The 27,372-nt window shown below is 53.4% G+C and overlaps 2 protein-coding genes across 2 annotated transcripts; both read right to left on the bottom strand.

Moving 5' to 3' along the window:
• Nucleotides 1-112: 112 nt before the first annotated feature.
• Nucleotides 113-2,822, bottom strand: RPL32 (ribosomal protein L32). Its single transcript, XM_007517083.3, has 4 exons — nt 2,768-2,822; nt 2,245-2,345; nt 1,983-2,164; nt 113-308 (listed from the first exon to the last, which is right to left on the bottom strand). Exons 2-4 carry the CDS (start codon nt 2,338-2,340, stop codon nt 179-181), a joined length of 408 nt encoding a protein of 135 aa, XP_007517145.2. The 5' UTR covers nt 2,341-2,345; nt 2,768-2,822; the 3' UTR covers nt 113-178.
• A 3,517-nt stretch (nt 2,823-6,339) lies between these two features.
• On the bottom strand, nt 6,340-27,165 carry EFCAB12 (EF-hand calcium binding domain 12). The gene is made up of 9 exons (XM_060180666.1): nt 26,858-27,165; nt 22,564-23,027; nt 20,210-20,398; nt 14,889-15,045; nt 12,725-12,930; nt 12,096-12,309; nt 11,516-11,651; nt 9,145-9,201; nt 6,340-6,779 (listed from the first exon to the last, which is right to left on the bottom strand). Exons 1-9 carry the CDS (start codon nt 27,033-27,035, stop codon nt 6,524-6,526), a joined length of 1,857 nt encoding a protein of 618 aa, XP_060036649.1. The 5' UTR covers nt 27,036-27,165; the 3' UTR covers nt 6,340-6,523.
• Between the last annotated feature and the right edge of the window lie 207 nt (nt 27,166-27,372).

Genomic DNA, 27,372 nt, shown 5'->3' with positions numbered 1-27,372 from the left:
AACTTCTGAGGCTCAGACCCCTCCCAGCCTGAGGGCAGTGCCCCCATCCCACAGAGCTGGACATGGGCCCCTCTACTCGGAAGAGCACAGGGAGGTCCGCACGAGGCAGGGGCAAGAGAAACAGCAGACACGCAGAGGTGGGTCTGTGGTTTATTAACAGGACTCTGGGTGGGGGCGGCTACTCGTTCTCCTCGCTGCGCAGCCTGGCGTTGGGGTTGGTGACCCTGATGGCCAGCTGGGCCGCCCGCTCCACGATGGCTTTGCGGTTCTTGGAGGAGACGTTGTGGGCGATCTCTGCGCAGTAGGACCTGGAGGTGAAGCAGAGCACAGCTGACCACTGCGGTCACCTCACCCCAGCACACCTGCTGCAGGAAGCTTGGCCTCTACACCCCCAGGTCACTGTTAGAAACCATGGGGGTGGGAAGCTCATCAAGTTAAGCACACGTCGTATTAAACACAAGGATCTGGGTTTGAGCCCCGCTCCCCACCTACAAGGAGGTCACTTCATAAGTGGCTAAGCAGGTCTACAGGTATCTTTCTCCCCCTCCCCTCTCAATTTCTCTGTCCTGCCCAATAAAGTGGAATAAATGGCTGCTGGGAGCAGTGGGTTCAGTGTTGGCACCAAGCCCCAACAATAACCCTGCCGGCAAAAATAAATAAATAAATAAATAAATATACCAGACTGCCCCCTCACTCAACCCTCTGGCAGCAAAATGTGCAAGAGCCAGGTTGCCGTGGCTCAGCCCAGAGACCTGCTGTCTCCCTCAAACTCCTCCAACCAAGAGAAGTGACCCAGCCAGGGGCCCCAGGCCATCTCAACTTGCCACCAGCCGCAGTCCCAAGCAGCCAAATAAGACATTGGCATATCTACAAGTTTAAGCTTTAAATTGTTCCCAGAACCCTTTTCCTTCCCGTCACTCAGGTCCTGGTCCACAATCACACCAAGGCCCGTAGATGCCTGAACACAGTCACCCCCCCCCCCACACACACCAAGCACAACCAGGAGCCTCCCTGCATTTCAAACGTTTAAAGGCACTGTCCCAGGAGGGACCCGGGGTGCCATAGCCGTGTGCGTGGTTGAACGCACGTGGACTCAGGCTCGAGCCCCAGTGGGTGTCTCTACCCCGTAATCGATATTAAAAAAAGACGGTGGGCCCCGGTGATGACGCATCTAGTCGAGGGCATAAGGACACAGGTTCAAGCCCTCGGCCCCCACCTGCAGGGGGAAAGCCTTGCAGGTGAAGCAGTGTTGCAGATGTCTATCCCTACCATCCTCTTCCCTCAATTTCCAGCTGTCTATCCAGTGAATAGAGTAAGAAAAAAAAAGTCGTCTGGGAGGTGGCTTTGGACTCTCAACCATGAGGTCCTGAGTTCCATGCCCGGCAGCACATGTGCCAGAGTGACGTCTGGTTCTTTCTCTCTCCTCCTATCTTCTCATGAATAGATAAAATCTTTTTAAAAAGGGAGTCCTGCGGTAGCACAGCGGGTTAAGCCCACGTGGTGCAAAGCACAAGGACCTGCCTAAGGATGCAGGTTCAAGCCCCGGCTCCCCACCTGCAGGGGAGTCGCTTCATAGGCGGTAAAGCAGGTCTGCAGGTGTCTCTCTCCGCCCGCCCCGCATCTTCCCCTCCTGCCTCCATTTCTGTCCTATCCAACAACGACATCAACAATAACTACAATAAAAAAAGGGCAACGAAAGGGAATAAAAAATAACCTTAAAAAAAAAAAACCCACCATTCACGCATCAATAGACATTTAGAAAAAAAGAAATAACAAAAACATGACATCTTGGCACCAGCCAGCCCCACCGCGAGCGAGTACGACGGGACCCCCCCCCCCCCGACTCCAGAGCCCAGGCGGGACGGGTTTCACTCCAGCCTGGGCGCTGCCAGCAGGTCCCCGGACAGCCGACACCCCGTGCTGACTTAGCTCATGGCGCCGGGCGACCCCCCCCAGGCTCCCGCACCCCGGCCCGCACTCACTTGTTGCACATGAGCAGCACCTCCAGCTCCTTGACGTTGTGCACCAGGAACTTGCGGAAGCCGCTGGGCAGCATGTGCTTGGTCTTCCTGCTGCTGCCGTAGCCGATGTTGGGCATCAGGATCTGCCCCTTGAAGCGGCGCCGCACGCGGTTGTCGATGCCCCTGGGCTTCCTCCAGTTCCTCTGCGGGGGGACGGCGCTCAGCACCCAGCTCCCCGCCCGGGCAGGGCGCCCCCCACCCAAAGGCCCGCCGGCACCCGCACCTTGATCTTCACGTAGCGGTCCGACTGGTGCCGGATGAACTTCTTGGTCCGCTTCTTGACGATCTTGGGCTTCACGAGGGGTCTGAGGGCCGCCATGACGCCTGCGGGTGGGGAGGGACTGAGCACCCTGAGCCGAGCACCCAGGGGTGCGGGGCAGTGGGGGCCCCCGCCTCCTCTGGAGGATCCAGCACCCAGGAGCCCCCCGGGAGCCGGGAGAGCGGCTCAAGTGCCTCTTGTGCCATCACGTGGCCGGGGCGCCCCGAGCCCGGGATCCCCGGGCCCAGCAAACCCCAGCGCGACACTCTTAACCGGCGCCCTGGGTGCGGAGTTGTAGCCGCAGCCCCATGGCTCCAGGTAGCCTCCGCAGGCCGGCAAGAGCCGGCCCCGGCCAGCGAGACTCCGCCGCGGGGCCTGTACATAATAGCTACCACCCCGGGCCGCGCAGGGCCAGGCCTGCTGACCGGCGGGCGATGGGGGAAGACAGCGGCGGCAGAGAGGCGGATGGCGCGTGATGAAAACTCACCGAGCAGCAGATAGACGACACCTCCGTAGGCAGCGCCGAGGAAGAGAGAGGAGGGCGGGGCGCAGGGGCTGATGGGACTTCACCTCCGGGTCCTGGCAGGGCAAAGGCAAGCACTTCCGGATCCGGGTTCGTCCACGGAAATCAAGAAAGGTGGAGAAACTACACCTAAAAAGGCCGAAGGAAAATATCTGGGTTTCTCGGAGAGAATATCTAGTATCAGGGCCGACAGATGTTCATATATGCCATCGGACTACCAAGAAAATTTGGGATTATCTCAGCTTCCAGGACCTGTGGCGGGATACGTATTTCCGCCTGAACCTGAAGCCGCGTCTCCGCAGGACCAGCCAGTGTTTAGACGACTTCCGCCCGCCCTTCCTCAGCTCCAAAGGGCGCCTCTTAGTGGCCTGGAGGATGCATCACAGGGACGTCCTAATAGGCGCCCTGAGTTTGCCAATGATTGTGGAACCCTGGTGACAGCTGTGGCCTTCAGGGAGGTCGCTCAGGGAGGTTACGAGATAATCACTGCGATGATTTTCCATATTTTGCACATGTACAGAGTGAAGTTTGGAGACCGGACTCCCCAGACCCACACCGATTAGTCTTAACTGTCCGGCAGCTCACTTCTTTGCTTAGCTTTTAGGGATTATTGTGCGAATGATTATCGATCACGTCCTGGGGCCATAGCTCACCAGGCAGAGCGCACACGTGGCGGTGCACGAAGGAGGACCCGGCTCGAAGCTCTCTGCACCGGGGAAGCTTCGTGAGTGGTGGGGAGCGGCGCTGGGGTCTCCCTCTACCCCAAGCCTGGGATTGAAGGAAAAAGGGGGCCACTGGTAGCCGGGAGTCGCAGCTGCAAAAAGCCCCAGCAGGGGGAAAAAATACCTGTGTCAGTCAAGAGGGGAATATAACCTGATTCCATAGCTCAAACACTTAGCGCACAGGGGAGACAGCATCATGGAAATCTCTTGGGCAAAGAGACTCTCATGCCTGAGGCTTCGAAGTCCCATTCAATGCTGTGCAGAGCAGTGCTCTGGTTAGAAATACATTAACAACAACAATAATGATTTAGATGTCGTGGGCACGGCTGGCCAAGTGTACATGTTACCATGCTCAGGGACTCGGCTTTTCAAGCCCCTGGTCCCCACCTGTAGGGGGGAAGCTTCACAAGTGGAGAAGAAGATCTGCAGGTTGTCTGTCTCTCTTTCCCCCTCTCATCTTCCCCTCCTATCTCAATTTCAGTGTCGAAATAAAACAATTGGATGTTCCTTTTTATAAATAATTTTTTTAAAAAAAATTGGATGTCATCAAGAACAGATAGAGAGAAGCTAAACTGGGTGGTCCGGGAGGTGGAGCAGTGGACTCCTAAGCATGAGGTCCTGAATTCAATCCTTGGCAGCATACGTACCAGAGTGGTATCTGGCTCTTTCTCTCTCTCCTATCTCTCTCATGAATAATTAAGTGAACTCTTTAAAAAAGAGAGAGAAGCTAAACTGGGTGTTGTTAATAGTGAGAAGTGAGAATAGAGCCCAGAGAACACAGATCCCTTTTTTTTAAAAAAAAAAAGATTTTATTTATCCATTAATGAGAAAAACAGGAGAGAGAGAGAGAGAGAGAGAAAGAACCAGACATCACTCTGATAAATGCACTGCCAGGAATTGAACTCAGGACCCCGTGTCTGAGAGTCCAATGCCCTAGCCACTGTGCCACCTCCCAGGCCACAATCCTTCTTCCTTCTTCTTCTTCTTCTTTTTTTTTTTACTAGAGTTCTGCTCAACTCTGGCTCATGGTGGTGCAGGAGACTGAACCTGGAACTTTGCCCCACACCACCATAAGCCAGAGCTGAGCAGTGCTCTGGTAAAAAAGAAAGAAAGAAAGAAAGAAAGAAAGAAAGAAAGAAAGAAAGAAAGAAAGAAAGGAGCTTGCATTGTTGAACCTGGAACTTTGAAGTCTTAGGCATGAGAGTCTGTTTGCATAACCATTGTACTGATTGCTAATTCCCCCACCTGGAGATAGAGATGTTTCTATACAGGATTTGCATGCAAGAAGTCCGAGGTTTGATCCCCGGCACAGACAGACATAGCTGAGGGGTGTCTATGTTAAAAAATAAATAAATAAAATAAAATGTGAGACAGTGGTCAGGTGATGGCACACCTGATTGAGCACAGTCATTACAGTGCACAAGGACCTGGGTTCAAGCCCCCAGTCCCCACTTGCAGGGAGAAAACTTCACAAGTGGTGAAGCAGGGCTCTAGTTCTCTGTCTATCCTATCTGTCTATCTCCCCTTTCCCTCTCAATTTCTGTCTCTATCCAAATCAAACAAACCAATAATTGTTTTAAGTAAGATAGGCTAGCAGTGAACACTGACAGCTCCTTTAGGAGATTTGAGGAGACAGAGAAGTGAACTGTGACATGCCGGCTGCTGGTGGGGAGGCAGAGGAACTAAGGGTCACGTCTTAGCTGAAGGCAAATATTGGTGGCGGCCATCTTGCCCTCCTCCTTCCTGACTTGTTTCACTGAGCATCTTCTTCCCCAAGTCCATCTACTTCATCCTAAAGGATCCGATCTCATCCATTTTTTTAAAAAAATATTTTCTCTTTTGTTGCCCTTGTTTTATTGTTGTAGTTATTATTGTTGTTATTGATGCCGTCGTTGTTGGATAGGACAGAGAGAAATGGAGAGAGGAGGGGAAGACAGAGAGGGGAAGAGAAAGATAGACACCTGCAGACCTGCTTCAACGCCTGTGAAGCGACCCCCCTGCAGGTGGGGAGGCTTGAACCGGCATCCTTGAGCTGGTCCTTACGCTTGGTGCCACGTGTGCTTAACCTGCTGCGACACCACCCGATCCCCCCATCTCATCCCTTTTTATTGCTGCATAATACTCTGTTGAGTATCTGTCCCATAACTTTATTATCCTGCTGTCACCAAGTGGCCTTGGCCGGTGGCCTTAGAATCTGCTCCTTCAGCCTCAGAGTCTGCTGACCACTCAGACAAAGTGTCCTGTCTTTATACAGAAAAGAGGGGGAAGTTACCAGTGCTGCTTGTTGCTATGAGTGACTGTGGAAAAATGAGAGCTGTAAAAGGCCAAGCCCCAATGGGCTGAGCTGATAATACTGGCACTCAATGAAGGCCACTTCCTACACGGAAGACTTGGTGTGTCGCCTTTCTGCCTGAGAGTCTGAACAGAATGGACTCAGATCAAGCCGTGACTCACCCCCCCCCCCAGAGTCCTGCTGGGCCCTGAGCTGTGGGGAGGAGGAGAGCAGGGCAGCTCTGAGGACCAGGTGGGGGGGGGTCAGTGAGCCTCTCCCCACTCACCGCCCACACACTGCAAACCTCTTGTCTCTGACACCTGCTTCCCTGCCCGTGACCCCAGCAGCTTTCCCAGAGGGCAGAGCTCCCTTGGGACTCAAAGCAGGAACACCCCCTACTGCAGGCTGCTCCCCCAGGGGTACTGAGCTCCAGCACCAAAAGCCAGAGCTGCCCACAGCTGGGGGTGTGTGTGACAGCTGTGCCACCGCAGACTGAGGACCTCCCCAACCCTAGAGCAAGAAACCACACGGGGACATCGAGCTCTGTGAGAACTCCAACCTGGCTCAGTTCAGAGGGCAGTGTCCATAGGGGGAGCCCCTCCCCCCAAGTCTCCATCTTTCCCTGGACACTGACCCGGCTGCCTTGGGGGTCTCTGGTTACAGGGCCTGGAGAAGCCTTTTGAAACCTGGCGGGGCGCGGGGGGGGGGAGGCAGCCCTGGAAGCTTCTAGTCGATGTGGTAGACCTTGGGGGCGTCGTAGTGGCCGTAGGTGAGGTAGCGCTTGTCCCTGACAGGCCACCAACGGTGCGGGTGGTAGGTGGCTGGGTAGGCAGGTGGCAGGTGCTGGACGCGGCTGAAGAGCACCAGGCTGCGGGGGGCCACCGTGGGCAGGTACAGCCGCAGCTTGTCCAGGAGGTGGCCGGGCCAGAAGGAGTTGGGCTGTGTCCGCAGCTGGGCGGCCAACCTCTTGGTCTTCAGCTGACTGGGGAGGGGGACAGCAGGTGTCAGGCCAGACAGGCTCCAGTGGCCCCAGGCTTGGGGACAGCTCCCTCTGTAACATGGGGGGCATCTCTGGGGCCCTGTGCCGCACTGGGAGCAGCTATAGGAGAATTGACCAGCACCAGCCCACGCTCAGAAATTTGTTCTTTATATATATACAGAGCATGGCTCATCTCTGATGGTGCGGGGCCTTGAACCGGGAATTTGGAGCCTCAGGCATGACAGTCTCTTTGCATAGCTTTATGCTATCTACCCCCGCCCAGTCTTTTTTAAATTAATTATTTTATTTTATTTTTTTGCCTCCAGAATTATCGCTGGAACTCGGTGCCAGTACTACAAATCCACTGCTCCTGGAGGCTGTCTTTTTTCCATTGTTGTGTTGGGCAGGACAGAGAGAAATGGAGAGAGGAGGAGAAGAGAGGGGGAGAGAAAGACAGACACCTGCAGACCTGCTTCACTGTTTGTGAAGCGACTCCCCTGCAGGTGGGGAGCCGGGGGCTCGAATCAGGGTCCTTGTGCCGGTCCTGTGCTTTGCGCCACGTGTGCTAAACCTGGCGCGCTACCACCCAGACCCCAGTCTTGCCACCTCAGGGTTGTGTCCCCATCCCCACCTCCCTAGATGACCACTCTAGTTCTCCTGGTCTTGGATATAGATGGACATTTTTTTTTCACCTTCCTACATTCAGTTGTCTACATTCCACACGAGTGACAGCATTCTGCAGTTGTCCTTCCCTCCTGACTTGCTTCACTGAGCATCATCTTCTCCAATTCCATCCACTTTATCCCAAAGGACATATCACCCCTTTTATTGCTGAGTAATATTCCATTGAGGATATATCCCAGTCATCTGTCAACGGGTATTTCGGCTATTTCCAAGTTTTTGCTACTGTGAACAAAGCCGCTATGAACGTGGGGGTGCACAGATCCCTGAGCAGAGCCTGTAGATCAGGTTTTACCAGAGCTGACGGGACAGGAACAGCTCAGAGCTGGGCCATGAAACCCCCAGACTCAGGTGTTTGCAAGGGCAGAAGATGCCTGGCCTTCTGAGCCTCAGAGACGCCCACAGCTGGCGACTGAGCAGGACAGACGCCGCGCCTGATGGTGGGGGGATGCTGGGACATCCCTTCCCACATACCCCAGCATCAGCCCGGGGGCAGCAGCTCTCTCTTTGCTGACGGGCTTCCCTGTCTCCATGCTGGGGCTCCTTGTCACTGCCTGCCCCTGTCCCGGGGGGCTGTTCCCTAACTTGTTTATTCCCAAAAACCCCTAGACCTTTTGCTGCCTGCTGCGCCGTCCTCCCCAGCCCCCCAGGGCATCACCGGCTGAAGGAAGGCCAGGCCCGTCTTCACAAAGTACTTTACAGACATTGCTATAATTGATTACAGAAATCTGGGAAAGACCCCAGCCCCACTGCTCAGCAAACTCCAGGCCTCACCTCTCAGCTGCTAAAAACAAGCAAGGGGTGTCTCTCCTCTCCCACTCACTTCTCCTTTCTCTCTCTCTCTCTCTCCCTCTCTCACCTCTCCCTCCTCTCCCTCTCTTTTCTCTCCATTTCCTCTCTCCTCCTCCTCTCCCCTTCCTCTCTCTTCTATCTCACCCTCTTATCTTTCATGTCTTCCCCCTGCACCTGCACAATTCCAACCATTTCTGGCTGAAGAGAGAGAGAAGAGTGAGGATGGTGTGTGTGTTTGTGTGGGGGGAAGATACCACACCATGGCTTCACCATTTATGAACCTTTCCCTGTGGTGGCTGGGGGCTCAAACCTGGGTCCCCACACAGGATAAACTGTGCTTTTTGGGGTGAACCACCTCTTGACCCCCTCCCTCTCAGTTTCTATCTGTGATAAAATGGGGGTGGAGGTGGAGTGAAGAGTCCTTTGGGAATCATGCAGGTGTGACTCACAGTGATTGAGTGAGTGAGTGAGTAAGTGAGTGAATGAATGAATGGTACCCACCTGTACATCATCTCTCTAGAGGTATTTTGTGGATTTGGCGGGGGGAGGGGGGAGGTAGGGGAGTGCATTCCAGGGATCAATCCCTTGGCAACATACGTGTGCCAAGGGGCTACGGCCACCTCAACATGGTACTCAGAGCCCCACCACCTTGGGCCACGAAGAGCAGGGTTCAGATCCCCACTCCCCACTCCAGAGAAGCACAGCTCTGAGTAAGCCAGAGTCTCCTCCTATGGAGCAGGCATGCTGACAGGACTCCCAGGGTCTCTGAGAGGGGCTTCTATGTGTCCCCATGAGCATCTGCCTGGCACCCCTATGGCATTTTGCCCACACCCTGCACTGTACAGTGCAGAGTCCCAGGCCCCAGCCCCCCCAAGTATTAGAGGAGGCCACACACCCGACGAACTCTTCAAATTCCTGGAACTCCAGCTTCTTGGTTTTCTTCGGCACCTTCCTGGTAGAGGAAAGGGAGGGGGGCGTTGTCAGGGGTGCGGGACCCCCTCAGCCTCCGGAAGTAGGGCCCCTAACCCAGGTCTGACCTAAACTACAGGCAGGAGGGGCTCTGGCTCAGGCCACCAGCCCACAAGATGTGCCTTGCTTGCCCCAGGGCAACTGCTGGGGGGGACCTACCCCACCTCCACCCCCCCCCAGGCCTGGCCACCAGCTCAGACTGACAGCATCTGGACAGGTCCTGTCTACGCAGGGCCCTTCGTCCAGGGTCCACCACAGGCCAGGTGCAGCTCGGTGTGTGGAGAGGCCACACCTCTCCACGCGGGGAGGCCTGGGCAGTGCTCTGGGGAGCCAGGCCCAGCATCTGGGGAAGCGCTGAGTGTTGGGGCAGCACTATGGAGTTTCTCCTTCTCTCTTACGATTACTGTTAGGCTTTATTTTATTTTATTTATTTATTTTTTTGTCTCCAGGGTTATTGATGGGGCTTGGTGTCTGCACTACAAATCCACTCCCCTGAAGGCCATTTTTCCCATTTTTGTTGCCCTCATTGTTAGCCTTGTTGTTATTATTGTTGTTGTCCTTGCTGTTGTTGTTGGCCAGGACAGAGAGAAATCAAGAGAGGAGGAGAAACAGAGGGGGAGAGAAAGACAGACACCTGCAGACCTGCTTCACCGCCTATGAAGTGACCCTCCCCGAAGGTGGGGAGCCGGGGGCTTGAACTGGGATCCTTACACCGGTCCTTGTGCTTTGTGCCATGTGCGCTTATCCCACCTGACCTCCTACTGTAATTTTTTAATATTTAATTTATTCTCACTTGTTGCCCTTATTGTTTTATTGTTGTAGCTATTACTGTTGTCGTCATTGTTGGATAGGACAGAGAGAAATGGAGAGGGAAGGGGAAGACAGAGAGGGGGAGAGAAAGACAGACACCTGCAGACCTGCTTCACTGCTTTTGAAACGACTCCCCTGCAGGTGGGGAGCCAGGGGCTCGAACCGGGATCATTACGCTGGTCCTTGCGCCAGTCCTTGCACTTTGTGCCACTTGCGCTTAACCTGCTGCGCTACAGCCTGACTTCCTGTTAGTTTTTTTTTTAATGATTTGTTTATTTATTTTGTATAGACACAGATATTGAGAGGGAAGGAGGAGACAGAGAGACATCTGCAGCCCTGCTTCACCACCTGTGATGTTTTCCCCCTTCAGGTGGGAACCAGGAGCTTGAACCCAGGTCCCTGCACATTGTAATGTGAGCGCTTAACCAGGTGCACCGCTGCCTGGCCCCTGATCACTGTAAGTTTTTAAATAGTTATTTATTTTACTTGACAGGACAGAGAGGAATTGAGAGGGAAGGAGGAGACAGTGAGACACCTGCACCTGGGTCCTTGCTCAGGGTTACAAGCGTGCCCAAACAGGTGCATACCACCCAGCTCAGTTTTGTTTTTGTTTTTGCTTTTTGGATAGAGATAAAAATTGAGAGGAGGGAGTCGGGCTGTAGCGCAGTGGGTTAAGCGCAGGTGGCGCAAAGCACAAGGACCGGCATAAGGATCCTGGTTCGAACCCTGGCTCCCCACCTGCAGGGGAGTCGCTTCACAGGCGGTGAAGCAGGTCTGCAGGTGTCTGTCTTTCTCTCCCCCTCTCTGTCTTCCCCTCCTCTCTCAATTTCTCTCTGTCCTATCCAACAACAACGACATCAATAACTACAACAATAAAACAACAAGGGCAACAAAAGGGAATAAATGAGTATTAAAAATTAAAAAAGATGAGAGGAGAGGAGGAGATAGAGTGGGAGAAAGAAAAGAAAGACACCTGCAGCCCTTCTCCACCACTTGTGAAGCTGTCCCCTGCAGGTAGGGAGCCGGGACTTGAACCCACATCTTTGCACGTGGTTAAGTGTGCACTCTACCGGGTATCAGCTCCCAGCCACCTCTCCACCCCCCCAGTCTATGTAAGACTAAAAATGAAGAAAAAACACTCCACAGGAGGCAGTGGAATGGCACAAGTGTGAGCCCACAGCTGGGGGGAAGAGAGAGAGAGAGAGAGAGAGAGAGAGAGACGCCCCTGGTGTGGGAAGCGGCCTGCCTAAGAGATCTCTTTGGAGCTCTCTCTCAGAGAGCCCTGCAGGGCTCAGGCAGGAGGTCATCTGAGCTGGGGACGCTGGGACAGGACACAGACATGGGCCAGCAGGGCACTCCATGCAGGTCAGACCCTGCAGCCGTGGGGAGAGAGGCCATGGGGGTATAGGCCGTGGGGGCAGAGGCCATGGGGACAGAGACTATGGGGACAGTAGGGCCATAGGCACAGGGCAGGGGGGGTCACTCACTCATTCCCCTTCTTGGCGGCGGCCAGGCGCGGCTTCTGCCTGGGCAGCTTCATGTCATCATAGTAGCCCCCCGGCTGGCGAAGGGGTCGCACCTGATTCTTCAGCAGCACAATCTTGTCCCCGGGGTACAGCAGTGCTGTGGGCACAAGGTGCTGGCATGTAGGCAGGGCCACAGGGGCACTATGGCATGTGGGCAGGGCCACCAGGGGTCGCCTTTGTCTCCCCCTGCCCCCCCCAGCCTTATGGTCCCCCTGCCCCTCAAGGCCCCTCCCTATCTCCCCCAGCACCCTGTCTCACACCAGCACCCCGTGGGTGAGCTGCAGCCCTCACTCCAGGACCCCTCCAGCTGCCCCCTCTGTCCCCCTTCCTCCCCTCCCCCAGGACCCCTCTCTGTCCCCCCAGCACCCTGCCTTGTGCAGCACCCCATGGTGAGCTGCAGCCCGCTAGGGGCCCCCGGTCCTCCCAAGGTGAGCTGCAGCCCTCCCCAGCCCCCTCTGTTCCCTCCTCCCAGCCCCCCCAGGGCCCCTCCAGCTGCCTCCTCTGTACCCTTCCCCCCTGCCCCCCCAGTTCGGCGCCCTGCCTCTGGTGAGCACAGCACGCGTGAGCTGCAGCCCGTAGGCCTGGCACAGGCGGCAGCAGCGCAGGTAGACCAGGAAGCCGTCCCTGCGTGAGGCGTTGACCTGCTCTTCCATGGGGCCATCCAGCGTGGTGGGGAGCAGGTGATCATCCACTGCCTGCTCCCCACTGCGCACCAGGCGGCAGCACTCGGAGAACTGGATGGATGGGACACACAGCTGCGGAAGAGAGAGACCTGGGTGGACCTACAGACAGCTGTGGTGGAAAACTGGGTGGACAGGACGGAACGGGCAGCTGCGGGGGAGGGAGAGAGTTTGGGGGGCAGGGTGCTGGGGTTAGGATCTCAGGAGCAAGGTTGGGGACTGGATCCTCGGCGCAGTTCTGGGGTGGGGTCCTAAGGGCGGGGTCCTGCGCTGACTGGGTGGCCGGGTCCTGGGGCAGGGGGTTATGTGGTTGGGATCCTGGTGGGGGTTCTGGGGCAGCGTCCTGGGGGGTGGGGTCCTGGGGGGCAAGGTCTCTGGGTGGGGTCGGGGGCATGGACCTGGGCGTGGTTGGGGGAGGGCCCAGGGTGGAGTCCAGGGGCAGGCCGGGGGACTGGGCGCGTCCGGTGTGGGGTCAGCCCCACAGGCCCACCTTGGTCAGCCGCCTCCTCTCGCGATTGTGTTTGCCCACATCCTCCATCTCCTCCAGGCTCATGGGCCGAGACTCCTCCAGGCTGACCTCTGGCACTGTCAGCAGGTGCATGGGGGGCGGCAGGGGTGGCCGGGGAGGCTGGGCCATACTGGGCTCCTTTCTGACTTGGCTGGGGGACACAGCTCTGTGCTTGGCCGCTTTGTAATCTGGGCCCAAGGGGAAAGACAGGGAGGGACTTGGGATGCAATAGGCCCAGGAGCCCCATGTCGCCAGCGCCATGGGACAGGTTGGAAGCTGCCCCTTCTCACGTCTCCTTGGGCCAGCTCACCCCTGCCCTGCTCCATCCTGCCCCCACCACAGCGCATGCTGGAGCTTTTAAAAGACAGAAGCCAGGCCTGGGAGATAGCTCACCTGGCAGCGACTTGTCATGTGTGAGGACCCGGGTTCAAGCCTCTGCACCACATGGGAGCATCATGGACAGTAGAGCTGGTGACCTCTCTCTCTCTCTCTCTCTCTCTCTCTCTCTCTCGTCTCCAGAGTTGTCACTGGGGCTCAGTGCCTGCACTACAAATCTGCTGCGCCTGGCAGACATCTCCATTTTATTGGGCAGGACAGAGAGAAATTGAGAGTGGAGGGGGAGACAGAGAGGGAGAGAAGGAGAGAGACACCGGCAGACCTGCTTCACTGCTTGTGAAGCCCCCTCCCCCAGGTGGGGAGCCGGGGGCTCCAACCTGGATCACTGCTCAGGTCCTTGTACTATGTACACTACTGTCTGGCCTGCTTCTCTCCCACCCTCCTTCTCTCTCTCTGTTCCTCCCTCTCTCCCTCCCTCCATCACTCTCCTACCCTTCTTTCAGTCTCTCAGCAGTAAAGAATGAGAATAGAAAAAAGGCTGGGGGGGGCTGGCAGTGGTGCCCCAAGTTAAGCACACATAGTACAAAGCGCAAGGACCAGTGTAAGGATCCCAGTTGGAGCTCCCGGGCCCCCTGCCTGCAGGGAGGGTAGCTTCACAAGCGGTGAAGCAGATCTGCAGGTGTCTCTGTTTCTCTCCCCCCTCTGTCTTCCCCTCCTCTCTCCACTTCTCTCTGTCCTATGCAACAACAAGAACAACAGCAATAATAACAAGGGCAACAAAATGGAAAAAAATGGCCTCCAGGAGCAGTGGATTCATAGTGCAGACACCGAGACCCAGTGATAACCCTGGAGGCAAAAAATAAATTTAAAAAAATTGACTTAAAAAAAAAAAAGGAGAGGCAGGCAGGGATAGATAGCATAATGGTTATGCAGAGACTCTCATGCCTGAGACTCCAAAGTCCCAGGTTCAGTCCCCCACACCACAATAAGCCAGACCTGTGCAGTGCTCTGGTATTTGCCTCTGTGTCTTTCTCTCTTTGCATCTCTCTCAAAAATAAAGTAAATAAAATACAAAAAATAAATAAATAAAGGAGAGGTTAGGAGCCACTTATCAGAGGAATCACAGCTACCCGAGGCCCTGGTTTCACTTCCAGCTGCCTCATTAAACGGGTATGTTTGCACATGCCCGCCAGGGAGCCTGAGCTGTGTGGGGTGAGGTCCGGGGTTCACAGCTGTCCCCCAAGTGCCAAGCCAGGACACCCATGGAACACCTGGAAGGCACTCCAAGTCTACCTTCCAAATAAGGCCTCCCAGTTAACTTTTCTCTTCCGTGATATCACGGTACAGACACCTCCTTTTTATTTTATCTCGAGAGGCAAAGATAGACTAAGAGAGGAGAGATATGACAACACTATCCATGGAGCTTTCCTTGGTGCGTCATGGTGCTTCCATGTGGTGCCAGGGCTAAAACCCAGGGCCTCACTGCACAGTGACAGACAGCTCTGACCCTTGGCTGAGTCTTTGCCTGCAAGGTCCAGATAAGCAGAAGAAAGCCCTGGCCACAGGCAGCAGTAGAGCTCTGGAAGGCCTTGCTGCATAGGCCAGTCCTCAGGCGGCCCTACTGGCTGGACGCGACTGCCCTGGACATGATGGAGAGACCCCTCCCCCTTGGCTGTTTCTGGGCCTGGGCATGTTAGTCTTGGCCACCCACAGGAAGACAGAGCTGAGGGACACACTGGGGAGTGAGCCAGCCCCCTGCTGCTGTCTCCCCAGTGGGGTGGTGGAGGTCTTGGGGGCTGGAGGCACCTACCCTCTATGGCTGTGGAGGTGCTGTTTCTCCTCTGAGAGAACTCCCAGAGCTTGTAGGTGGTGGTTAGGACGTCCATGGTGATGGAGTTGTGCTTCCCCAGAGAGCTGAGGTAGATAACCACATCCTCCACCTCCTGTGGACTCAGGGGAACCCCCACCTGCAGAGGGAAGGGCGCCCCGAGGTGGGCAGGCTTCCGTCCAAATGTCCTGCCAGACTGTCCCGCCGGCTCTGCCCACTTGCCCTCCCGCCCCTCTGGCTTCAGCCACAGCCCTGTCCTGAACAGGCTCTGCTCTGCCCGCCTCTTCTTTCTCCCTTCTTTTCTCATTCCCCCAGGCCTCTCCCTCCACCCCCCTCTCTGTATCTCTCTCATTAAAATAATTTTTTAAAAAGGATTTATTTATTCACGAGAAAGATAGGAGGAGAGAGAGAGAAAGAACCAGACATAACTCTGGTATGTGTACTGTCGGGGATTGAACTTGGGACCTCATGGTTTTGAGAATCCAGTGCTTTATCCACTGCATCACCTCCCGGACCATTAAAATAAATATTTTTTAAAAAATTGAAAATGGTTCAAATCTTAAAATAAAAAAGGACCTTGAGGCTCTTAAGTCCCAGGTTCAATCCGTTGCCAGATTTGAGCAGTGTCCTAGTTAAAAATCCACCCACAGGGGTTGCTGGGTGGTGGCGCACCTGGCTGAGCGCACATGTTACAGTGCACAAAGACCCAGGTTCAAGCCCCCACTCCCCCCTTGCAGAGGGAAAGCTTTGCAAGTGGTGAAGCAGGTCTGCAAGTGTCTCTCTGTCTCTCTCCCTCTCTATCACCCCTCCTTCTTGATTTCTGGCTGTCTCTATCCAATAAATAAGTAAAGATAATTTAAAAAATCTTCAAAAAATCAATCAATCAATATAAAAAGTAATTATTGGGGGCCAGGCACTGGGTTAAGTGCACATAGTGCAAAGTGCAAGGATGGGCACAAGGATTCCGGTCTGAGCCCCCAGCTCCCCACCTGCAGGGGGTCGCTTCACAAATGGTGAAGCAGATCTGCAGGTGTTTTTCTTTCTCTCCTCTCTGTCTTCTCCTCCTCTCTCCATTTCTCTCTGTCCTATCCAACAACAACAACAATGGGAAAAAAGATGCTGCCAGGTGCAGTGGATTTGTAGTGCTGGCGCAGAGCCCCTGGAGGCAAAAAAAAAACCCCTCCTATTCAATAATATATAAAGGTTTAATTAACCTAGACCAAGCATCAGTAATTAAAAAAAATATTTTATTTATTTATTTATTTCCTTTTGTTGCCCTTGTTTTTTATTGTTGTTATTGATGTCATTGTTGTTGGATAGGACAGAGAGAAATGGAGAAAGGAGGGGAAGACAGAGAAGGGGAGAGAAAGATAGACACCTGCAGACCTGCTTCACTAACTGTGAATTGATTCCCCTGCAGGTGGGGAGCCGGGGGCTTAAACCGGGATCCTTATGCCGGTCCTTGCGCTTCACACCACATACGCTTAACCCTCTGCACTATGGCCCGACTCCCGTGTCAGTAATTTGTTTAATGTTTTATGTATCTAACTACTTTTTTTAAAGATTTTATTTATTTATTAATGAGAAAGATAGGAGGGAGAGAGAAAGAACCAGACAGCACTCTGGCACATGTGCTGCCAGGGATCAAACTCAGAACCTCATGCTTGAGAGTCCAAAGCCTTATCACTGCGCCAGCTCCCGGGCCACTGAATCTGTTTATTTGTTTTCAATTTTTTTCTTCTTTTTACCAGAACTCAGCTTGGCTCTGGTTTATAGTGGTGCTGGGGATCGAACCTGGGCCCTCAGAGCCTCAGGCAAGAGAGCTGCTGTCTCCCCAGCCCATAATTTTTGTTTCATAAATAAGCAGAGCTGTGGTCCAGGAAGTGGCACAGTGGATAAAGCATTGGGTTCTCAAGCATGAGGTCCTGAATTCAATCCCTGACAGCACATGTACCATTGTGGTGTCTGGTTCTTTCTCTCTCTCCTCCTATCCTTCTCATAAAAAATAAAAATAAATAAACAAACAAATAAATAAATATAAGCAGAGTAAATATTTTAGACTGTATAGGCTCTTTTGCAACTTCTCAATTCTGCTATGGTAGCCTCAAGTCCATAACAAGACACAGATGAATGAGTGAGACTGTTCCAATAAAACTTTATTGACAAACAGGAGGCAGCCTGGATTTGGCTGTCTACGGCTCAGCCCCAGGGACAGGGGAGAGAGAGAAAGAGATAATGAAAGAGGACAAAAGACCAGGGCACAAAGCTTCCTGCAACACTGTGGGGGCCGGGCTTGAACCCAGGCTGTACAGACAGCAAAGCAACACTGTCCCAGTGAGGGGTTTTACCAGCTCAGAAGATGCAATTTAACAAGACCCTGATGTGTTTCCTGCATGAGTGAAAGCGGAAGAAGTTCTAGAAGGATCCACAGGCAGGACTGCAAGCCCAGCTCTCTCTGGTACATGTGATGTGGAGAATTAAACATGGGACCTCATACTTGAGAGTTCAGTGCTTTATCCACTGCACCGTCTCCTGGACCACTAAAATAATTTTTTTTTCTTTTGCCTCTAGGGTTATCACTGGGGCTTGGTGCCAGCACTGTGAATCCACAGCTCCTGGAGGCATCTTTTTTCCCATTTTGCTGTTGTTGGATAGGACAAAGAGAAATTGAGAGAGGAAGGGAGACAGAGAAGGAAAGAGAGAGAGAGACACCTGCAGACCTACTTCACCACTAGTGAAGCGTCCCCCGTGCATTTAAGAGCAGGGGCTCAAACCTGGATTCTCGTGTAGGCCCTGGATCCACTAGTACTATGTCAGCTTAACCAGGTGGGCTACCACCCAGGGCCCTAAAATAAATATTTAAAAAGTTACATAATAGGGAGTCAGGCAGTAGCACAGAGGGTTGCAGAGGGTTAAGTGCAAGTGGCACAAAGCACAAGGACCAGCATAAATGTTGGTTATTATGCCAGGCCCCCTGCATTGCTTAAACTGTGGTCTATTTACATAATAATTGTTTTGTCTGAGACACACCCTGCCTGCAGAGCATTGGTTTAATCCCCACTGGTTAGAACCTTCACAACAGTTGGAGACCCACCCTGCAGGGCATTGATTTAATCCCACTGGTTAGATGAAAGTGTTGCTACTTTCTCACTCTTTTTCCGCTCCGCTCTCTCCTTTTGTCTGACCTGCCACTTGCGTCTCAGAAGGTATAAAGGCAGGTTCTTTTCTGATCAATAAAAGCATTGGATTGTGTTCCCTGCTCAGCCATGAGTTCCTGGTCGTCTCTCTCCTGCCCATGAAGCTAGCCCGGCACATAAGGATCCCAGTTCAAGCCCCTGGCTCACCACCTGCAGGGGAGTCACTTCACAGGCAGTGAAGCAGGTCTGCAGGGGTCTATCTCTCTCTCACGCTCTCTGTCTTCCCCTCCTCGCTCCATTTCTCTGTGTTCTATCCAACAACAATGACATCAATAACAACAATAGTGGTCCGGGAGCTGGCACAGTGGTAAAGCTTTGGACTCTCAAGCATGAGGTCTCGAGTTCCATCCCCAGCAGCACATGTGCCAAAGTGATGTCTGGTTCTTTCTCTCTCCTCCTATCTTTCTCATAAATAAATAAAATCTTTAAAAACAACAACAATAATAACTACAATAACAATAAAAAAGGGCAACAAAAAGGGAAAATAAATAAATTTAAAATTTTTTTAAAGTTATATAATAGACATGGGAGGTGCTGCAGTGATAGTCCTGGCTTCTGATTAACAAAACGGGGTCCCTCCCAGGCTCCTGGCTAGTTAAGCATCAGCTCCTTATGTACCCTAACCACCCCCAGCCTTTCAAGTTCAGATGGGAGCTGGGGTGCCCTCAGGGACCCCTGTGGCTGCAGACGAAGCCATTCTTCGGATCTGGCTGCACAAGTATTGAGTCTGCTCAGCTGTAGCCCTGCACTGATGTCTTTATTCATCGTGTTTGATTATTTATAGCAGAACACTGCTCAGCTCTGGCTCATGGTGGTGTGGAGGATTGAACCTGGGACTTTGGAGCCAAAGGCAGGAGAGTCTCTTTGCAGAACCATGATGCTATGTCCCCCAGCACCACTGACTTCTTTTGTTTTTTTAATGTTTTTATTTATTTATTGTTAGATAGAGACAGAGAGGAATTGAGAGGGGAGAGGGCAACAGAGAGGGAGAGAGACAGAGAGACACATGCAGCCCTGCTTCACCGCTTGTGAAGTTTTCCTCCTGCAGGTAGGGACCAAGGGCTTGAACCTGCAACCTTGCATACTGCAATGTGTATGCTTAACCAGGCGTGCCACTACCTGGCCCACCCCCCACTGACTTCTTTATTATTAATATTTATTTATTTCCAGGTTCCAAGCACTGGGTTAAGCACACATAGTGTGCAAAGTGCAATGGCAGGGACCCTGGTTCAAGCCCCCGGCTCCCTACCTATGGGGGGGGTCACCTCATAAGCGGTGAAGCAGGTCTGCAGGGATCTATCCTTTTCTGCCCCTCTCTGTCTTCCCCTGCTCTCTCGATGTCTCTGTCCTAGCCAACAACAGAAGCAACAACAAATATAACAATAGAAAGAAGATGGCCGCCAGGAGCGGTAAATTCATAGTGCAGGCACTGAGCCCCAGCAATAACCCTTGAGGCAAAAAGAAAAAAAAATAAGACATTTATTTTCGGCTAGCAAAATAGCTCATCTGGACAGTGCGCTGGTTTGTGTGTGTACGTGACCCAGGTTCGAGCCTGGCCTCTGCCACATCAGAGGAAGTCTTAGTGCTATGGTCTCTTTCTCTTTGCCCCCCGTCTCTCTCTTTCACTGTCTATCACTCTGTCCCTATACATCTATATGACTTATTACATGTGAGGTAATTTGATGAGAGAGAGAGAGTAGCCAGAGTGGCATTCCTGCATGTGCTGTGCAGGTAGGGGACCAGAAGTCTCAGTACCAGGGGCTGCAAGTCCTTCTCCAGAGCTGAGCCGTTTCTCCAGCCACAACCTTTCCTTTCTAAAAGATGCTGGGCATGTGCTCTGTTGCTGAGCTGCATGCCTGGCTAGGTGTCCACAGCAGCCTGGGGTCTGGGGATTGGGGCCTGGGGCCTGGGATCTGGGATCTAGGTCCTGAGTCCTAGAATCTGGGGCCTGGGATCTGGAGCCTGGGTCTGTGGCTTGGAGTCTGGGGCTGGAGCCTGGGGTCGCCTGGGGCCAGGGCTGGGCCTGGGGTCTGGGGTCTTGGGCCTGGATCTTGAGGCCTGGGGCAGCATGAGGAAGAGGTAACCTCTGGGGGAGGGAGCACTCACCATGTTCAGAGCCAGAATGAATTCCTCCCTGGAGATGCGGTGGTGGCCCTGGGTCCGATTAGGCCTCTGAAACATCTCCAGGATCTTGATCTTGTGGCTCCGCAGGTAGGTGTAGAGCGCAGAGAGTGCGGGTGGCTTGGGCAGCTGCAGCCGGGGAATGGGCAGGCGAGGCAGGCGGGGGCTCCTCTTCTGGGGGGGGGGGTCAGGGGGAGAGTCAGGCAGGCCCGCGGAGGAGTCCCCCACCATTAGAGAGAAGGGAGGGGGGAGTCCGGCTCTGGGTTCCATCCCTTGGTGCTGTATTGCTGGAGTGGTACTCAGACCTCTCTCTCTCTCTCTCTGTCTCTCTCTCTCTCTGGTACAGGGGACTGAACCTGGGATGGGACCTGGGAACCTCAAGTATAAGAGTCTGCTTGCAAAACCTTTATGCTATCTACCTCTACCCACTCTATCATGTGATTTTCTTTCTTTTTTCTTTTTAATATTCTAATTATCTTTATTTTATTTACTGGATAGAGACAGCCAGAAATCGACGGGGAAGAGGATGATAGAGAGGGAGAGATAGAGAGACACCTGCAATATGGCTTCACCACTTGCAAAGCATTCTCCCTGCAGGTGGGGACTGGGGGCTTGAACCTGGGTCCTTGTGTGCACTGTAACATGTGCGCTCAACCAGGTGCATCACCAACCGACCCCTATCATGTGATTTTCTGACAATATTTATTTACTTATTAACAGGTGGTGGGGTGGGGGTGTGTGAAAGAGCGTAATGATTGGTTCTAAAAAAAGAAAGAACTTTCCAGAGGCTGGGCGGTAGCACAACAGGTTAAGAACACATAGTATGAAACACAAGGACTAGTTTTAAGGATCCAGGTTCAAGCCCCAGCTCTCCACCTGCAGGGGGCCACTTCACAAGCGGTGAAGCAGGTCTGCAGGTGTCTCTCTTTCTCTCCCCCTCTCTGTCTTCCCCTCCTCTCTCCATTTCTCTCTGTCCTATCCAACAACAACAATAAAACAACAAGGGCAACAAAAGAAAATAAATAAATATTTAAAAAATTTAAAAATCTTTTTTTTTCCCTCTAGGGTTATTGCTGGGCTTGGTGCCTGCACCATGAATTCACCGCTCCTGGAGGCCATTTTTCCCCCCTTTTGTTGCCCTTGTTGCCGTAGCCTCGTTGTGATTATTATTATTACCATTGTTGATGTTGTTCATTGTTGGACAGGACAGAGAGAAATGGAGAGAGGAGGGGAAGACAGAGGAGGATAGAAAGATAGACACCTGCAGACCTGCTTCACCACCCCTGAAGTGACTCCCCTGCAGGTGGGGAGCTGGGGGCTCAAACAGGGATCCCTGCGCTGGTCCTTGCGCTTTGTACCATGTGTGCTTAACCTACTGCACCACCGCCCGACCCCCCAAAATAAAAAAAGCTTAAGGGAACTGGGCCCTCCCTTACCCCACAGAACATTGAGGAGACTGCTTCCCGGCAGTCTTCCTGTTGTTTTTTTTAAATATGTTTGTTTGTTTGTTTATTGCCTCCAGGCTTATCTCTGGGGCTCGATGCCTGCAGTACAAATCCACTGCTCCTGGAGGCTGTTTTTCCCTTTTGTTGCCCTTGTTGTTTATTGTTGTTGTTATTTTTGTTTCATTGTTGCCACTGTTGTTGGATAAGACAGAGAGAAATCAAGACAGCAGGGAAAGACAGGTGAGAGGAAGATAGACACCTGAAGACTGCTTCACCGCCTGCGAAGTGACTCCCCTGAATTTGGGACCTGGGTCTTTGCACATGGCAATGTGTGCGCTTAACCAGGTGTGCCACCACCTGGCCCTGTTTTTTTTTTTAATTCTATTTATTTTATTGAGAGAAATACGGGGTGGGGGGACAAAGTAAATAGCATAATGGTTATGCAAAGACTCTCATGCTGAGGCTCGGAAATCCCAGGTTTGATTCCCCACATCACCATAGCCAAACAACAACAACAAGAAGAAGAAGAGAGACACAGGAGACCTGAGATTCAATCTGGGACCTCAGAACCTCATGCAGAATAGGCTATGCAGAACCGCTGAGCTGTGTCCCCAGCCTCCTGGCCTGGGTTTTCACGTGGGCTGCGGGGGCTGGTCAGTGTCTGGATGCCCGCCACCCACTGGACACCAAAGTCCAGTCCCACTTGCAGCTGGAGAGGATCTTGGTGAACCTCTTGCCAACCCCTCCCCAAGCTCCAGGCTAGCAGGAACAGCCCAGAAATGCAAAAGTTCTCCCTGCCTCAATCTTCAGCTGATCTCTGTGCTTAGGTTCAAGACCCTCCTGTTAGGGCCAGTGCACACGCTTCTGAGCCTTGGCAGGCCTTGGGGCACTTACCCTGCCTAAGACGGTGACGGACAGGGTGTCACCGGAACTGGCCTGCTGCTCCTGGCGGAGCCTCTGGAGGACCTTGGCCTCGGAGGGCGTGATGCTGGCCTTGTTGTGCAGCCAGTGCTTGGGGTCCCCAAAGGAGTCCAGGGCCTGGCGCAGCTCCAGCCTCCGCTGCAACCAGGCCCCCGTGTCCTCTGGCACCTCTTGGGGGACCCCTGGATCTGGGCCCCTGAGGCAGGGGAAGGGCTGGGGGGGAAGCTGGGGCAAGGGCACAGGATCCTGCTTTGGGGGTGGGAAGATGATCCGCCGGCGGCTGACAGGTAGGGAGAAGGGCTTGCGCTTGAACTTCTGGAAGCAGTGTGCTACCACCCGGCCGGGGTCAAAGATGGGATCCTTGCTGGCGACACTGGAGTTGGCAATGTCCTTCGAGATCCTGCTCAGACTGTCCGAGTCCACGGACTGACAAAGTCCTTGGGGAAGAAGGCTCAGAGATCAGTTCCTTCAGGGAGAGGAGAGGATCAGGGAGGGAAGGGGCTAGGTGGGCTGAGAGGGAGTGCACTGGCTCCATCATGTGGGAGGCCCTGGGCTCAATTCCAAACACACCCAGGGAGCTCCATGGAGGGTGAGCAGGGCTGTGGGGTCTATCCTCTCTCAGCACCATGCACAGCACCCAGGGAGCCCCATGGAGGGTGGGCAGGGCTGTGGGGTCTCTCCTCTCTCAGCACCATGCACAGCACCCAGGGAGCCCATGGAGGGTGGGCAGGGCTGTGGGGTGTCTCCTCTCTCAGCACCATGCACAGCACCCAGGGAGCCCATGGAGGGTGGGCAGGGCTGTGGGGTGTCTCCTCTCTCAGCACCCTGCACAGCACCCAGGGAGCCCCATGGAGGGTGGGCAGGGCTGTGGGGTGTCTCCTCTCTCAGCACCATGCACAGCACTCAGGGAGCCCATGGAGGGTGGGTAGGGCTGTGGGGTCTCTGGTGAATAAGCAAATGAAAAATGAATAGCTCCAGTTAATGCAATGGTCAGATTCTTCTGTTTTTCAGCTCAGAGGGTCCAGAGAGGCCCACAGCTGATCGGGGCAAGGCAGGGCCAAGAACGCCTGTCTGCCTGCTCCCAGAGCCCACATCCCAGCCACGACTTCCAAGCTGCCACGTGACCCTGCAGTGTCTCAGCCTGCTTATGTCAGAGAGGGCAGCTATTCTGCTCTCACTACCTCCTGATGCTCTTAAGACCAAATGAGTAGCTGATGTGAAAAGAAAGAAAGAAAGAATATGCCAGTATTAGTAAACATAGTGTTATCATTTAAAACTTAAAAAAATATCTTTATTGGATACAGACAGTCAGAAATCAAGAGGGCAGGGGCAGAGAGAGAGAGAGAGAGAGAGTAAATAGCATAATGGTTATGCAAAGAGACTCTCATGCCTGAGGCTCCATAGTCACATAGTCACAGGTTCAATCTCCCGCACCACCATAAACCAGAGTGCTCTGGTAAAACAAAACAAAACAAACAAGCAAAAAACAAGAGGGAAAGAGACAGAGACCCCTGCAGCCCTGCTTCACCACTCACAAAGTTTCCCCCCTGCAAGTGGGGACTGGGGTCTTGAACCTGGGTCCTTGCACATTGTAACATGTGCGCTCAACCAGGTACACCACCACCCGGCCCACCATTTTTTTTTCAAAACCAAAATCCCCTGCTTCCCTCTCTTCCCTTAATCCCACCTGCTTCTAGATAATAAGTTTAAGCCCTTTTTCCAGGTCCCACCTGGCCCACCCAGCCTGGTCAGGCTCTAAGTTCTCAGTCCCCTGCTATGTCCCCTCAGTCTCACCTTGTATCTGCTACCCGACATGAAGCAGGTGCTTAATGGCCTCCCTGCCCTGCCTCCTGAACTCATGCATTTCCTCTCTGGAATATTCTTCCTTCTTGCTTCATTCCACCAAGCGGGGGTGCGGGGTGGTGGTGGGGAGTGTGTGTGTGTGTGTGTGTGTGTGTGTGTGTGTGTGTGTGTGTGTTTTACAAATATTTTTTAAAGATTTTATTCATGAGAAATATAGGAGAGAAAGAACCAGACATCACTCTGCTACATGTACTGCTGGAGATTGAACTTGAGACCTCATGCTTGAGAGTCCAGCGTTTTATCCATTGAGCCACCTCCTAGACCACTGTTTGTGTGTTTTGACCGTGAACAATTCTACCTCCTCCTAGTCACCTTTTCACTCTTTTCATTCTAGTTAGATTGACAGTGAGGAAAAGAGACACCACAGCACTGTCCCACCACCCATGGGACAGCGTCATGGGGTTCCCAAGTGGTGTCAGGGCTCAGGGAGCTGTTTGTGGTGAGTCCCACACACCGTCAGGTGAGCTATTTCCAGGCCCCTTTTCCCAGTACCTTTGGCCTGAGAATTGGGCGCTCCAGACACCCCACGCCTGCTGTTTCTGTCTCCACATTAGGTGATACTCTGAGCCAATCTGAGCATTCCCAGAAGCTTCTCTCTCTCTCTTTATTTTGTTTTTATTATTTATTTTGCCTCCAGGGTTATTGCTGGGGCGCTTGGTGCCAGCACTATGAATCCACTGCTCCTGGAGGCCATTTTTCCATTAAAATTTTTAAAAAATATTTATTTATTTACTCCCTTTTTGTTGCCTTTTTTATTGTTGTAGTAATTATTGTTGTTGTTATTGATGTTGTCATTGTTAGATAGGACAGAGAGAAATGGAGAGAGGAGGGGAAGATAGAGAAGGGGAAAGACAGACACCTGCAGACCTGCTTCACCACCTGTGAAGTGACTCCCTTGCAGGTGGGGAGCCGGAGGCTTGAACTGGTATCCTTACAGTGGTCCTTGAGCTTAGCTCCACATGCACTTAACCCGCTGCACTACCACCTGACTTCCTCCATTTTTTTTTTCAATGGGGTAGGACAGAGAGAAATTGAGAGAAGAGGGGAAGAGGGCAGGAGTAAATAGCATAATGGTTATTCAGAGAGACTCTTGTGTCTGAGACTCCAAAGTCCCAGGTTCAATCCCTTACATCACCATAAACCAGAGTTGAGCAGTGCTCTGGTAAAGAGAAAGGGAAGACAGAGGGAGAGAAAGAGAGACACCTGCAGACCTGCTTCACCACTTGTGAAGAGACCCCCCCTGCAGGTGGGGAGCTAGGGGCTCAAACTAGCATCCTTGATCAGGTCCTTGTGCTTTGTACTATGTGCGCTTAACCAGGTGCCCGACCCCTTTAATTTTTATTTATTTATTTATTTGTTTGTTTGTTTATTGGATAGAGACAGCCAGAAGTTGAGAGGAGGGGGTAGATAGGAAGGGAGAGAGACAGAGAGACACCTACAGCACTGCTTCACCACTCGTGAAGCTTTCCCCCTGCAGGTGAGGACCAGGGGCTTGAACTTGGGTCCTTGTGCACTGTAATGTGTGTGCTTAACCAGGTGCACTACCACCTGGCCCACCTCTTTAATTTTTTTGAAACTTTATTTAAATAATTTGATGACAGAGAAAAATTGAGAGGAAAGGGGGAGAGACCTACAGCACTACTTAACCATTGGTGAAGTGACCCCCCGCAGGTGGGACCAGTGGCTTGAACCCAGGTCCTTGTGCACTGTCATGTGAGTGCTCAACCAGGAATGGCACCATCTGGGTCCCCCAGAGGCTTCTCCATCTTCTGACTCACAAGACCTTTCATATCTGACTCCCTTGGCCCTCACACTCCAGGCACTTTCCAGAAGATTAGGTGGCTTTGTACAAATGGCCCCCTGGCCGAAACTGCAGGACCTTCCCCCTGGGCGGAGAAGGCTCTTCTAGGGTGAAGCCCCAGTGCAAACCCCTGCAGGCTAGGGGTAGGGCTCAGCCACAAGGCGAAGGCCTTCCTGTCCCGGTTTGGGTCAGATTCCTGCCACAGGCCACACACACCCCAGTAAACCTCAGGACAGACCAGCCCCTTCCCTCCTCGTTGCCGGAGCCATTTCGTGTCACTTCTGTTAATATGCCGGATTGTCATTGTGCAGTTTGGGGGTTTCGCCAAGGCCATGTCGCCTAGCTTGAGCTGCCCCCTGGGGCCAGGTGGTGGCGCCCCTGGCTGAGTGCACGTTACCATCTACAAGGCCCCGGGTTCGAGTTCTCCTGCAGAGGAGAAGCAACGCTGCTGGTGTCTCTCTCCCTCTATTGCCCTCCCCCCCACAAGTTCTCTCGGTCCTATCAGGTCAAATCAATTGGCCTCTCGGAGTCCGGCGGGCACAGAGCGATCCCCGCCCCGGGCCTGAGGGCTTCCCGGAGGTGGCGCTACTGCCCGGAGCTCACCGAGTATGGAGGACAGCAGGTCCTCGCAGGAGGCGTCGTAGCCGAGCCAGGAGCCGGGGGTATTGGGGGGCACCTGCAAGGCCGAACCGGGGGTCTGCTCAGGCCCCGACCGCAGCAGCGAGCCGAACATCTCGTATATCGAGGAGTCCCCGGATGGCGCGCGACCAGGTAGCTGCATGGCCGCGGCAGAGGACCAGCCACATGGGCGCAGCCTAGACTCCGTTGCCAGGACGACGGAGGACGCCGCGCGTTGATTGGCCGGTCTCGGCTTCGCTCACTGGCCACACCTTGGGGGGGCGGGGTTCCCGGCTCTTGGAGGGTCTCCCCAGCTTCCCGTCCAGAGAAGGGGGGCTCCTCAGGGGCTGGGAGGGAGGAGGGGGAAGAGAGGAGAGAGAGAGGGAGGGGAGAGGAAGAGAGAGAAGAGAGAGGAGAAGAGAGGAGCGAGAGGGAGAGGAGAAGGGGAGAGAGGGAGAATGGGAGAAGGGGCCTCCCTGGGGGCTGGGAGGGAGAGAGAC

The sequence above is a fragment of the Erinaceus europaeus genome, chromosome 21 (assembly GCF_950295315.1).
Source record: "Erinaceus europaeus chromosome 21, mEriEur2.1, whole genome shotgun sequence".
Classification (NCBI taxonomy): Eukaryota; Metazoa; Chordata; class Mammalia; order Eulipotyphla; family Erinaceidae; genus Erinaceus; species Erinaceus europaeus.
Note: the sequence above shows the minus strand (reverse complement) of the source record. Positions and strands in the feature narration are given on the sequence as shown.

Excerpts from the sequence above, each read along its gene's own strand:
- RPL32 (XM_007517083.3), bottom strand. The coding sequence starts at position 2,340 with ATGGCGGCCCTCAGACCCCTCGTGAAGCCCAAGATCGTCAAGAAGCGG. Across the intron at positions 2,165-2,244 it reads ACCGCTACGTGAAGATCAAG|AGGAACTGGAGGAAGCCCAG; the intron begins GTGCGGGTGCCG and ends GTCCCCCCGCAG. Across the intron at positions 309-1,982 it reads GTGCTGCTCATGTGCAACAA|GTCCTACTGCGCAGAGATCG; the intron begins GTGAGTGCGGGC and ends CTTCACCTCCAG.
- EFCAB12 (XM_060180666.1), bottom strand. The coding sequence starts at position 27,035 with ATGCAGCTACCTGGTCGCGCGCCATCCGGGGACTCCTCGATATACGAG. Across the intron at positions 23,028-26,857 it reads CCTGCTGTCCTCCATACTCG|GACTTTGTCAGTCCGTGGAC; the intron begins GTGAGCTCCGGG and ends TTCTTCCCCAAG. Across the intron at positions 12,310-12,724 it reads AGAGGAGGCGGCTGACCAAG|CTGTGTGTCCCATCCATCCA; the intron begins GTGGGCCTGTGG and ends TCTCTTCCGCAG.